This window comes from Papaver somniferum, chromosome 9, assembly GCF_003573695.1.
Source record: "Papaver somniferum cultivar HN1 chromosome 9, ASM357369v1, whole genome shotgun sequence".
In the NCBI taxonomy this organism is placed as follows: Eukaryota; Viridiplantae; Streptophyta; class Magnoliopsida; order Ranunculales; family Papaveraceae; genus Papaver; species Papaver somniferum.
This window is the reverse complement of record NC_039366.1, coordinates 169,664,648-169,676,591: the sequence shown is the minus strand read 5'-3', so window position 1 is coordinate 169,676,591 and position 11,944 is coordinate 169,664,648. Positions and strand designations below refer to the sequence as shown.

The 11,944-nt window shown below is 35.2% G+C and overlaps 1 protein-coding gene across 1 annotated transcript; it reads right to left on the bottom strand.

Moving 5' to 3' along the window:
- Nucleotides 1-6,617: 6,617 nt before the first annotated feature.
- LOC113313285 (thioredoxin-like protein CITRX, chloroplastic) lies at nt 6,618-9,120 on the bottom strand. The gene is made up of 4 exons (XM_026562035.1): nt 8,788-9,120; nt 8,573-8,695; nt 7,039-7,119; nt 6,618-6,965 (listed from the first exon to the last, which is right to left on the bottom strand). The coding sequence occupies exons 1-4, from the start codon at nt 9,049-9,051 to the stop codon at nt 6,849-6,851; spliced, it is 585 nt and encodes a 194-aa protein (XP_026417820.1). The 5' UTR covers nt 9,052-9,120; the 3' UTR covers nt 6,618-6,848.
- Nucleotides 9,121-11,944: the final 2,824 nt, after the last annotated feature.

The following is an 11,944-nucleotide window of genomic DNA, read 5'->3' as shown; positions in this document are numbered from 1 at the left end:
GGAAGTGCTATGAAAAGATCTTACCTGCTAAATATGTTCTTGTTAGGTACAATAATGCTCATGACTCTTACCGCACTATGTGTAATGAGGAGCAGATAGAAACCCCTGAACATATTGTCTTTCAATGTTTATTTGCTAAGTCTGTTTGGAGTCTAACACCTTATGCAGACTTAATTGAACATGACAGCAATTCTTCTATAAGTATCCAAGATTGGGTATCTAAGTGGTTGACTGATAACTCTTTGAAAGAGATGGCAGGTGATGTTTTTACAATAGCATGTAGTATTTGGAAGGACATATGCTTCCATATTTTTCAGGGGAAAATTCTGAATCATCATTTTATTGCTAGGCTAGCTCTTAAACTGGTCCTAGACACAAAAACATACTTAAGACATGATATCACTTACCATGCCTCTTCCAATGTTCATGTAGAAGATACAAATTTATCTGCTGTCACTGCTTCTTTACCACAAGATTGTGTTATTGTTTTTAGTGATGCTGCTTTTGATAAGGATACTAAAATCTCGGGTATTGGACTAATTTTGACTAATATTTCAGGTGACTTCATTGGATGCAAGCTTAAGCAGGGACCGTAAGGAATGCTGAAGAAGGAGAAAGTTTGGCTTTATTGGAGGCAGTTCAATGGGCACAGGAAAAAGAATTGGAGAAAGTTTGCTTTATTAGTGATGCTAAATTAGTGATTGAGTCTCTGAACTCAAATTCCAACCAGTTATACCGGTATAATAATACAGTCATAAATGACTGTAAAACTTTCCATTCTAGTTTTCAATTTTCTCAATTTACTTTCTTAAAACGAGATCACATTATTTTAGCTGATCAAGCAGCCAAGTTTTGTAAGAGGTCTAGAACCTCAGGGGAGTGGTGGGAAAATGTCCCAGATTTCCTTAATCCTCCAATCTATTAGTCCCTCTTCTTAATGAGAATTTTCTTAGCAAAATAAATAAATGATATTAATTCTGATAAATTTTTTTATTATTATCTGAAAACCTGTACTATAATTGATCTGACAAAAGAACACACACCTAGCTCTTTATAAATCGTGATCTTTTCCCGCAGACTATCAAGTATTCTTCTTTATAAATGGAAAACTCTATAACAACGCTGAATTGGGGGTCCTAGAAAGTAATTGGAGGCCTCCCACTAGAGGACAAAAAAGGTCACCCAATTCTAATTTGGGCCACCCCTTATCCAAATATTTTGGTAATGCCTAATCTACTCCTTATCTAATTAGTGATAATCTCACTTAATTAGTGGTAATCTCACTTAATTAGTGCAAAATTTTAAAATCAAAATCAATTTTTTTTTCCAAATTTTATGTTTGCAAAAAAAAATATCTTTGTATGAAAGTCGTCATGAATTTTCTTAAAAAATTAACGACCCTCAAGAGTCGTCATTGTTTCAGTGACAGCCTTAAACAGTCGTTATTGTTCCAAAAACGACCCTCAAGAGTCGTCATTGCTTTAGTGACGACTCTAGACAGTCGTTAATGTTCAACTACGCATATGGCGACCCTTTGACTCTTTTATAAGCAATAACGACTGTTCAGAGTCGTCACTAAAGCAATGACGACTTCTGCGGGTCGTTTTTGGAACAATAACGACTGTTTAGAGTCGTCACTGAAACAATGACGACTCATGTGGGTCGTTTTTGGAACAATAACGACTGTTTAGAGTCGTCACTGAAACAATGACGACTCTTGAGGGTCGTTATTTTTTTAAAAATTTCACGAGGATTTTTCATACAAATTTGAGCCGAATTTCTTTTTTTTTTTGCAAACATAAAATTCGAAAAAAAAAAATGATTTTGATTTTAAAATTTTGATTAAAAAAAATTAAAAAAAGAGGTAAAACAGTATTTTCACTTTACTATTGATACACCCTTGAAAGTTCTGGGATACAAACAAAATTGGTGAGGCCACCAATTATTTTCCAGGGCCCCCAATTAAGCCTTGCTCTATAACTCGACAACTAATATAGTCTAGATCTAGTACAGTCAATCTAGATTTTCGATCATTTCTATCTTCACCCACTGCTAATCTCAATGCTAAAATCATTTCACTCTTCGCCGTTTCTTCTTGATCTGGTAACTGAAAACCTGACTAATTTTGTTAGCCCAAGGCAAACCCCTGGACGCACATAGTCCATTATATCAAGGAAGGCTGAATATCTTTAGAAATGTTGACTCCCATACTGTGTAAGTCAATGACTGGCCGACATGCTCTGGAGTGTAGTGTAGTCTTGGACGGCTAGTGTTTCCGATGGTTCGGTACTATAGTCCAGATGAGAAACCGCCAAAGCATGTGATTTGCCGTATGGTCCCATGCTCCTGGCATTACAACTGCCGAGTGTTTTTTTTCCTGAATTGATAATTGCTGATTTTAAATCTTTTGATAATTCACGTATACGTCTAAGTCCATGCATGCTAAGAATAAAGAATCAAGATTTATTAAGGAATAATACAAATTTTTTGCACCTAACATATATCCATATGATTTGTTTGTTTTAAGATCAAAGACACGGTATAGTAGCTCATGTGTGGGTGTGACCCAGTTTAAGGAACCATACCTCTTTTTTTTTCTTTTCTTTTTCTTGAGAACAACGGAACCATACCTCATGGACCCATATATGGGTCTTTCTGTGGGTTTGCTTAAGTATTGCAGTAATTCATACTGATTTTTTGAACCAGAATGCCGCAACAATTCAAGAGTTCCATATATGCGTTGTTTTAGCCCAACTCATTTGAATTAACAGAGCACCACACAGTACAAGCTGTAGTCGTGGAGGGGTTTATGAGATGACTACTAACTTAGCAACGTTGTCCGAATGCTTCTAGTTCTGGTCTATTTTATTTCTATGCAATTTATGTTGAAAATAATAAGTACACTTTGATATCCCAAATATTCAACGGAATAAGCTGCCTTTGGACTATACTTGCAGTGTGATGGGGAGTAGGGCACTTGGGTTGAAGAATTCGGGGGAAATTCGTCCTAGTTTATCTTGGATTAGTTCATTGAACTATATAGCACCCCAAAAGAAAAGGAAAACATGAATATCCTTGGGAAATTTAAATAAGAACGTATTTGTGCTAACTTGGTCATCTAAGTATTAGAGAGCAAAGAAGGATTCTTGGTTTGTCATAAAATTTGGTCTAATCCTACAAAATTTATATGGGCTAATACCAGTTTTACTAGGGGTTGATACCAGTCCATCGATCCAATAATCAGGATCGCCAGGATCTTTTTGTCTTACATGGATTGGTATCAGCCCTTATAAATCATGTAATCCTAGTATCGTTAAAAGTGTACAAATTGCAAGCATGTTCTTAGTTCTTACTAGTGCATTATATTAACGTCTATTATTGAAGTACAAAGTTGGTAAAAGAGACTGGGTGGAAATAAGTTAGTGGGGGAAGCATGAAATGAGTTGTCAAATTTGGTACGTTTAACATTGCAAGGAAAGACAGGGACAAAGAGTTAGAGATGTAAGGGAACTTAATCGGTAGTTTCATGCTTTTCTAGCTAAATAGCTTAAGGACGTTGGATTTAGTCATCCATCCTGTATGATCTGCACCGCGTAAGAACTTTACTTTTCCAGCTAGATTCATTGTTAAGATTCCAAACAAAACCTACTGTTCCCGGGGCCAGAATATCCGATGGCTCGGATGCATTATCCGTGCTTGCGATACACCATTTGATGATCTTCAATTTATTGTGTTGCATGCCACACTTAAAAAGCAGCAGACAGATCAAGTAAAAATCACTACGTTGCACAACTAAGCGCATGCCATCTCGTCTGTAATAAAACCGTGTGATTTACAGAAAAAAACAATTAAACAAAGTAGCAAAACACTTTGACCTGGAAAGTCACTTAAATGTACGTAAACACAGTACATAGTATCTTTCTTCTAAATATCTCACATTCATGAACTGTATCCAAATCTGGACAATCTTTCTGTCTATCTAGCTATGCACGATACAATGGATCATGGTCAGAATTCGTGACTCTTTTATGACACAAGAAACAAACCAAGTGCATATTTCTTCAACAACATGATTATGAGTTTTTTGATTTTCTTTTCTCTGGAAAAATAACTAACATAAAAGCATTCTAAAGTCATAATTAACAGATTCTTTATAAGTTTTGACTTTTCATCTAATCCAGTCAAGTTCGCCAAAGAAAAAGACCGAACGAATAAATTCATTTTCTTTATATGATGGATGTCTGCAGCCAACGCAATGTTTTGTTTTCCTTTCGAGCACCACCTACATATATATGCGGCTTTCCAGTCAATTTCTTGTTTGAGAAGAACGAAGATCAAACTTTGATCATGTGTACATCTACTATTCCATTGAAGCTCAAAGATTAGGTGCTGCTATGAGGCTGAACCCTCTTAATTGTCTCACATTTTCCACGCCCCTTATTCCTTATTTAAGCAAATGCATATATTAATTTCTCTAGCACTATTTGAAACGCATGTGCAGATATTAAAGATACTAGTATTGATTTTTAATTAAATGGTAAAGATATTGCCTACCATCCTAAGCAACGGTAGAACTAGGTATTAACGCAAATTTAAAATTTGAATGATAATTAAAGAAATATTCGGTTTCAAAATTACCAGGTGTCGAAAAAATATTACAATGTGCTAAAAAATAATTAATGCCGAGAAAAATTAACCAAATTCATAAATAACCCAGCTTGTTATGCTAATCATTCATTATGTTAGTATTTCTAACATGTGCTAAAATAAATGAATAGAACGGTGTTACTGAAAACTAATTACAGTAGGGGCTTACCAAAGCCCCTCTTTCCGTTAAAAAAATTAAAAAAAAAAAAAAAAACTATTTACGGAGAGATTTGATATTTTTTTCTCTTTAAAAAAAAGGGTAAAAACAAATCATATTTAAAATAAAAAAACATCCAACCATAAAATATTTAAAATAAAATAACACTAGTATATTTGATCATGAGATCAGTCATTGGAATACGATTTGGAACCGAATCCAGAATCCAATTATTTTTATTGAATAAGAAAGACCCAACGATTCGGACCGCAAATCGAAATCGGATTCTTTCTATATAAAAGGACATTAAAAATTAGGTGGAAAAACGTTTCATTTTCTCTCTCTACAGCAAATATATACAAACCCTTCCTACAAGCAATTCAAACACAGTTTAGAGCGAGAAACAGAATTTAATTCTAGTTCTAGAACCAGAGAGAAAGAAAAGAATTCAAAACGCTCTGTATAAATCCCATTCAATACTTTTTCTTTCCTCTAAAATCATCTCTAGAGAAAATTCCAAGATCAGTTTTGGTATTAATTTGACTAAGACATATAACAACATCTAGTCACTACCCAAATCTCCAACACTTCTTATTCCTTGCCGAATTTCATATCTTTCCAGCATTTTACGAATCGAAGAATTCAGTCGGCTGAAGTTTGGGCAATGCGGTAGAAATGATAGAAGAGAAGAGAATGATAAATCAACAACATTTTCAAGTAAGAGGAAAACAAAATCAACAACAACAGCGACAACGACAACAAAAATTGCATTGTGAGAATTATATGGTTAGGTATTTTAATTTAAGTTCAATTCTGACGCTGTTAGTATTAACGGTATCATTATTGTTATTACCTTTGATTCTACCACCATTACCTCCACCGCCATTGATGCTTCTTCTAGTACCTGTTTTAATAATGGCTGGTCTTATGTTTCTTGCTTTGTTGCCATCTCAAGTTACTCACATCGTAGTTTACTCATCGATATGAACTTACATCATTTTGTTTTGATCTCTCTATATATATCATCATCACCGTATTCAAAAAATTTGAATTCGGTGTTAGGACTAGTAGTAACAGATTTAGACAGATGAGATTTGATTGAATCAGAGTTTATGTTAAAGAGTTATTGTAAAGAAAGAAATTTTGAAATTAACAAATTGTCTTGATTTTGATTTTGATTCTATGAGTTTTTTTTTTCTTGGGTGTTTTTAACTTGTGATTATGCTATGTTTGGAAGATCTAACTTAAAATAGTAACTTTTAGCTTTTGACTTACAGTAAAAGTTAGAAGGTTAAAAGTCTGTTAACCTGTTACGAACTTGTGCTAGGAGCACCTTTAGTAGATAGCTGGTCCCAGGCAATCAGACGAATCACAAAGTATAGTGTTTTCGTCCGACATGTTATGATTTTAAAGTTTAAACCTAGAAAGGGAGTACATTTTAGTCTCCCTCTTATGAAAAGCGCGTTGAAATTGAACAGCCGACTCTGTGCTTTTTTTTACCAGACAAGTACTCGGCTGCTAAATGTTGCATAATATTCTTTGCCCCCACTGTAATAGGATTCATCTCTTTACGACTTAGGCTGTTCCAACCAAAAACGCACTGAACTAGGACTTGTATCATTTCCCTGCACTTCGCTAACATTATTCAATTCCAAATTTTCATGTGCTCGTATCTTGCAAGGGCCAACCGGAGTCCGGTCTCTAAAGAACAACTCAAGTTTAGTTCTTGAATCAAAAGATTTGTAGCCATTAATAAGCATTCGACTATTTAAGCCATACTTGGATCATGTCAACCTTGAACAATATGAGCAAGTTTGGAAAGGACAGTAAAAACAAGTTTGAACAAAAAGATGTCAGTACACGCGAAACAATTCTTTTAAGTTACACTCATTTCGTTACAAGCACGCTATTACAGTTTATGTGCCCAGGTACAAACTGCTCTTGAGCATCATAAATCAATGGGATATAACTCAGTTGATCACAAAGTAATAAGCCTAACAAGAGCATTCTACAAACATTCAAAAATTGACCTAATCTAATATCCTTACATCTCATTAGTGATAATATCCCTAATCATTTGCTTCGGTATAAGCCCTTCTGTTCTGATAGCGTCCTTACTTGGATCCGGACTGATGAATAACAGAGTAGGCAACCCTCTAACCTGTTAATCAAGAAAAAGTTGGTTAATAATAAAATCAATGGATAACTAAGAAATGGGGCAACTGAAGATATACCTGCATGTCACGGGCAAATTCATGCTCATCATCTGTGTCAACCTTGATAAATAACGCATCTTTCTCATACTCAACAGCAAGCTGCAATGAAAGGTTACAAAATTTCATTAGTTGCAACCAAGATACTATCAATAGCTCTCATTTTACAGGACTAAAGCTTGTTTAACGGTTATAAGGTGATTCTTGTGACAACTTATGACTAACTCGCTGTGTTCCCATACCATCCAACAACATTAATTATGTCCACAAAGTGCAGTAGTTGCGAAAACACTGAAACATTGTGGCAATGATAGTACACGGTGATTGTGACTCCACACGATCGACTCAGTATAGATTGTGCATATTAGCAACACAAAAATTGACACTAGGAGTAGAAAACTCTTAGGGGTCTTATTACCAAGCCTAATCTTGATTCATGAAATCTGAAGTCTGAAAAAAGAAAAGAAAGAAGATATTGTTTGACCTTAACCGAGTCAAGTAAGGACTTTGTAAGAATTCATAGGTACATTTGTCATGTGTACAAAACAGGTTCAGATTCAAATAACCCATTTAAACACCTGCCATCAGAACTTTCTTGAGTTGACCAGTGTTTACTTGGTTATTTCAAGATACAATGAACCAGATACGCTCTGAAAGTTTTTGTTCGAATTAAACTACTCACCCTGCATCACTGAATTCTGGAATGGAAACAAAAGAGAAGACAGATGGATGTGGGTTTCATACCAAATACTAAATTGACTGAACTGTGCAATGTATATGGGACACAATTTTTAAGTATCACTATGACCAAATACACACATCCACCTACAAACAGACACACAAACCTACAATACAAGTTTCTTTTTCTTTCTTTTTTCCGGAAAATTTGACATTGTGATTAGAATTATCATTAGGAATGAGGAATTTAAGTACCCTATACTATTCCCTTCCTGGAATGAAATTCAACGGTTTAAAATATATTAATATGCAAATATGGCAGGGCATACATCAAAACAACAATATGGAAACCACACTGAAAACATAATGACGAGAAGAACCACACACGCATCAATGTAAACTACTGGAACCGGGAGGGGAAGAAAATAGATCCCAGCTAGGCTACTATAGGATCCATCAGGCAGATACAAATGTGGCCGGGAAAAGTGTTTAAAAGTTGGGAGGAGTTTAAGAACCATAATAATAACCAGCATTAGAACGTGTATCAAAGGATCAAATTTCTTTTGGAGTTCATTTTTGAACCCAACATTATCAGCAAACAGCAATCTTCATTATGTTTCTTAGTTAGATATAGTTACCAACAAACACTTTTGTGCTCTTATCACTTATGACATTTCTTCTTATGTCACTAGATCCCCCAATCGCATATCGGCTAATTACCAGAAACATTTACAAATTCATCACGAACTTGGGTGTGTCTATGTTTCTTATCAGGTGGGTAAATGACATATGAGTTCAAGCTCAAAAGCAATGCTTGAAATAACCGTAACATGATATTTAAACCCTAAAATAGGCAAAGATAAGATAGTAGGTTTACCATTTCCAGCTCCTGTGCCATTAAAATACAAGGACCGCACCATGTGGCATAAAAATCAAGAATTACAGGAACACTTCTATCTCCTCTAACTAGCTCCTGTATTTCCTCTGCTGAATACTTCTTCTGAAAAATAAACACCAGAAACCCCATTAACAACAAAGTGATAAAACACTGCAGAGACATATTTAAACAGAAAAGTAAGAGAGAGAACTTACGACGAGATAATCTTCTCTGACGTGCTTCCCATTTGGAGGTTTACAAAGTAATTTTCTTGTTGTTAATGATGATAGATTAGTTGGGTTATTGGGTTTATTTATAGTCGAAGAAGATGAAAATAAATTGCAGTGGTGGGTTTTAGGGGAAGAATTTGGGAAACTAAGTAAGGGTTTTTGTAAAGCATGAAATCCAAGGGTTTTGTTGGTGCTAGCGGAAGTAGTAATGGCACAGGATGTCGTCGCCAAGGTTAGAATCGCAGCCATTGTTATTTCGACTGTAAACCCCAAAATCCAGACAGAGAAATGTTGAGAATTTTCTCTGCGGCAGGGATAAGAACAGACTGAATTACCCGGTCGGGTTTATATTTTGGGCTTATTCTTAAAAGGTTAGCTCTTAAAACCCATTCAAAGTTCGATAATAACCGCATAGAGCAAGTCTAAGGGGTGGGGAAATTGGCAATTTGCCCATATCCACCACACTGTAGGACTGGCAAACACGATGGCCAAAGGTTACATGTGAGCGGTTATCCAAAGACCAGAACCCTTTTTTCAGTAGCAAGTACCAGGTAGGGTAGGAGACAAAATTAACTCTCGAAAATAGAACATAGTTTTTGCACCCGCATGTCCAAACCTTGCACAACCAGTAGGCAAAAAGTTTGGCACATTCCGTGCCGCAAAGGTTACGAAGCAGGGAGTGGGCACACCACTCTAGTTGAGTTTACGTATACACGACCGTTAAAGTGGCATACACGTAGTCCCTGCTTATCCGATGGTGTAATAAGTTCGCATGTTGAAGGTATAACCATAGAAAGAGTTGACTTAAAACGATCGAATGCTGAGTGGTTATCCATCGTATCTTAATTTGAGTCGATCGACTTAACTTAAAACGATCGGATTAACTTTAGTTGCGTATCAAAAAAAAAAAAAAACTTTAGTCAAGCGGTCAAGGAAAGGCGTCGTCTCAACCCTGATTGAGACGACAATTGTCTCAAATTAAGCTGATCGGCCTTATTTGGGCTGATAACGACAAGTTCATCTAACGACTCTAATTTTATCCCCTGTAATTTAAACATTTTTCACTCTAAAATCACAAATTCTTCACCCAAAATTTCTTATAATTTCACTTTAATATTTGTTTAATCACGAAAAATGGCGCTCACAGTTCATGGTGCTATGTATACTCAAGAAGAGGTTTGAGCTATTTGTAGGGCTTATGTTTTTCAAATAATAGAAAATATCCAAGGTAATCATGCCTTGTCGAATCTGAGTTTTTGAAACAAAATTTTCGCAACATTCGCAAAAAAAAAAAACGGGGAACCTAAGAATGCGTGATGTTCAAGAATTTTCGAGTCGCATTCAAACAATTAATCATGAAATCACGCAATTCCTAGGTCAGGTAATGCACGCTAACCGCGGTAGATTAAATGGTTAAACTTATGAAGAAGTGGTATAAAGAACTCTAGAGATATGACAGTTATTTAATGGCAAACCTGTTGTTCACGAGGCTTGTTTCAACCTCTTTAAAGACCTTTGCAGATTCAAACCCTTCTACATCCTAGATGTTGCTCCACCATACGGACGCTGAATCAGGACCTTAACGAGTTTTATAATTTAGTTTTAGTTAAATAATAGATTACCTTTAATCTTCTGTAGTTTGCTTTAATCTAATATACTTTGCTTTAAAATAAAAAAATGTTCAAATTAGTTATGATAGTACACTGATAGTGCAAACACAAAGACATTTCTATTGATTAAACATAGGGCAACATAACACCAAACTAAAACATAAAACGATAATAAATAAGTTCATACACTTAATTAGTCCTGTGCAACTTAAAACACTTAGCACATTTCCAAAAGTATTTTCCATATACGTGTCTTTTTCTGTAGAAGTATGCATATACATATAAAAGTTTCAACCAAGGTTTGAGCATCAAACAGTAAAGATTTTTGGGTGATCTTCTTTTCCACAGTGGTCGCATTGTAACTTCTTCAACTTGGCTTTGAATTTCAAGGTTTTGCACATTGATGCTACCTTTTCATCTTCTTTCTCTTTTATAGCATCATCTGACATTTGTGATCCTTCCAAGTTAGTAGACCGATAAAAAAGACTAACTCAAACAACACAGATTGAAAGATTAAATTCCAACTTCAGCAAATCGAAAGACTAAGGTTAAATAATCTAGGTCGAGAGACTGAAAAAGTCAAACAACATAGAATAAAATACTAAGATTCTAAAAGCGAAACATACCAAAGTCAGACTCAAAAATTCAAGTAACTAACTTATATCTCGAGAAATTAAATCTATTATAGATCGAGCTGACTTAAGTTATCCCAGGTTGAGATTTTAAGCCAAAAGCTATAAGCTAAAAGCCTAAAATTTTAACTAAGACATTAGATCTCAAGAGGATTATTGCCAAAAACCGAACATTACTGGAAAAAATATAATCTAAACTTTAACTAATTTCTTAAATCAGAAACTCAAACTCTAAGATGTCCCTAAGTTATAAAGGTGGGAGTAATGTCCATACAAAATAAGCATTAAAAAAACTCCATAAAACAAGATGGGACAAACAAAATTTCATTAACTATATTAACAAAGGAAAAATAATTACAAGAAATATCCCGATTCTCTAATCGGAATATTCATCTTCATCTTCAGAAAGACTTGGGCTCTGATTCCAATTAGAACCCCTAACAGGAACATTGGAGTCAACAAAGCCTTGACTTGATCTGAAAAAGCGGGGGTCTAACAACCACACCCAATATTTCGTTCGGAAATCTGTATGGGCTAACTCCAATATAATTCCAAGAGAATCAACTAGACAGTCAGACTCGATCAAGGAAAAACGTCCAAGAGTTATATCTCAATTTCTCAATACAATCTGCAATCGAACAGATAGAAATCTGTGAGCCCGATTGATATGAGAAATAACTTGAACGGGTATCAAAACTAATGTTCAAGTGCCAATCAATTTCAATCAACAACCAAAGGTCGGATTTACCAATTGATTGAACCACGCACAACCTGTGATATTTCAATTATATAAACAAATATAACGCGGAAAAGAAATAACACAGACACCAGAAGTTTTGTTAACGAGGAATCCGCAAATGCAGAAAAAACCCCAGGACCTAGTCCATATTTGAATACCAC